The sequence below is a fragment of the Sinocyclocheilus rhinocerous genome, unplaced genomic scaffold, assembly GCF_001515625.1.
Source record: "Sinocyclocheilus rhinocerous isolate Xijiao unplaced genomic scaffold, SAMN03320098_v1.1 scaffold1358, whole genome shotgun sequence".
Taxonomy (NCBI): Eukaryota; Metazoa; Chordata; class Actinopteri; order Cypriniformes; family Cyprinidae; genus Sinocyclocheilus; species Sinocyclocheilus rhinocerous.
Genome location: NW_015662582.1, coordinates 506,337 through 507,651, shown reverse-complemented (window position 1 = coordinate 507,651; position 1,315 = coordinate 506,337). Strand labels below are relative to the sequence as shown.

At 43.5% G+C, this 1,315-nt stretch overlaps 1 protein-coding gene across 1 annotated transcript in view; it reads left to right on the top strand.

The window, feature by feature from the left end:
• The window catches only part of LOC107728095 (liprin-beta-2-like), a 40,642-nt gene that overhangs the window by 24,868 nt on the left and 14,459 nt on the right, over window positions 1–1,315 (top strand). The window contains exons 8-9 of the mRNA XM_016538171.1: window positions 97–189; window positions 433–544. Of these exons, the coding sequence (XP_016393657.1) occupies window positions 97–189; window positions 433–544 (205 nt within the window). The remainder of the gene's footprint in view (window positions 1–96; window positions 190–432; window positions 545–1,315) is intronic.

Below are 1,315 nucleotides of genomic sequence, written 5' to 3'. Positions count from 1 at the left end.
TATATATATATAATTTTGCAGTTTTCTTTTTAACATGGGAACATTATTTATTCCCATATAACATTATTCATTATTGGTGTGTGCATTATTACACAGAACCTGCTTCAGGAGCTCAAGATGCTCAAGCATCGAGTTGACGAGCTGGAACAGGAGAAGATGCAGTACGAGCAGAAGCTCAAGGTGACACAGGTACTGCAACACAAATGTGATTGTGAAGGCATAAATTGTCCCAAAGTTGTTGTTCACAGACAATATTCCAATGTAGCTCATGTTGTGATCAACTGTGGTCAATGTAGCAATGTTTTTGCTCTCTATAATGTCCTTTTAATACTCCTGTAAACATGTACTATGGCTTGTTATTAATGCAAATAATTTTAATTAATTAATTTGTACATTTTTGGCTTTATCATAATGAAGTGTTTCTACTCTCAGGCAGAGATCATGAGTTTACAGCAGCTGTTGAGCTGTAAGAACTCTGAGATAGAGAGTCTACAGGCTCAACTGCTCTCCAGAGCTCCAGTGTCTGTAGAGAGCGCAGAAAGAGGTACTGCTTTCTCTCTCAAATCCATCTAAAGGCCTGCCCTGATGCAGTCAATACTAATGTTAAAGGCAATTTAGCTCTTTGTATTTTTCACAGCTGTGTCTAATTAGTTGTGCATGTTAATGCATGTTAATTAGTGATAGGCCGATATTTCTCCATTTGAGATAATTTGTGCCACAGCCTTATCACCCTGCAGCCCGACTGGTTGCCCACTGAAGCTAAGCAGGGTTGAGTCTTGTCAGTACCTGGATGGGGGACCTCCTGGAAAAACTAGGTTGCTGTTGGAAGAGGTGTTAGTGAGGCCAGCAGGGGGTGCTCACCCTGTGGTCTGTGTGGGTCCTAATGCCCCAGTATAGTGACGGGGACACTATACTGTAAAAAATCACCGTCTTTCGGATGAGACGTTAAACCAAGGTCCTGACTCTCTGTGGTCATTAAAAATCCCATGGCACTTCTCGTAATGAGTAGGGGTGTAACCCTAGTGTCCTGGCCAAATTGCCGCCACTGGCCCTTATCAATCATGGCCTCCTAATAATCCCCTCCCACTTGATTGGCTCTATGACTCTCTCTCCTCTCCCCCTGTAGCTGGTGTGTGGTGAGCGCACTGGTGCCATTGTACAGTGGCTGCCGTCGCATCATCCAGCTGGATGCTGCACACTGGTGGTGGTTGAGAGACCCCCCCACATGATTGTAAAGCGCTTTGGGTGTACAGCAATACACAATAAAATGCTATATAAATGCATCATTCATCATCATCATCATTCAACTGGACAC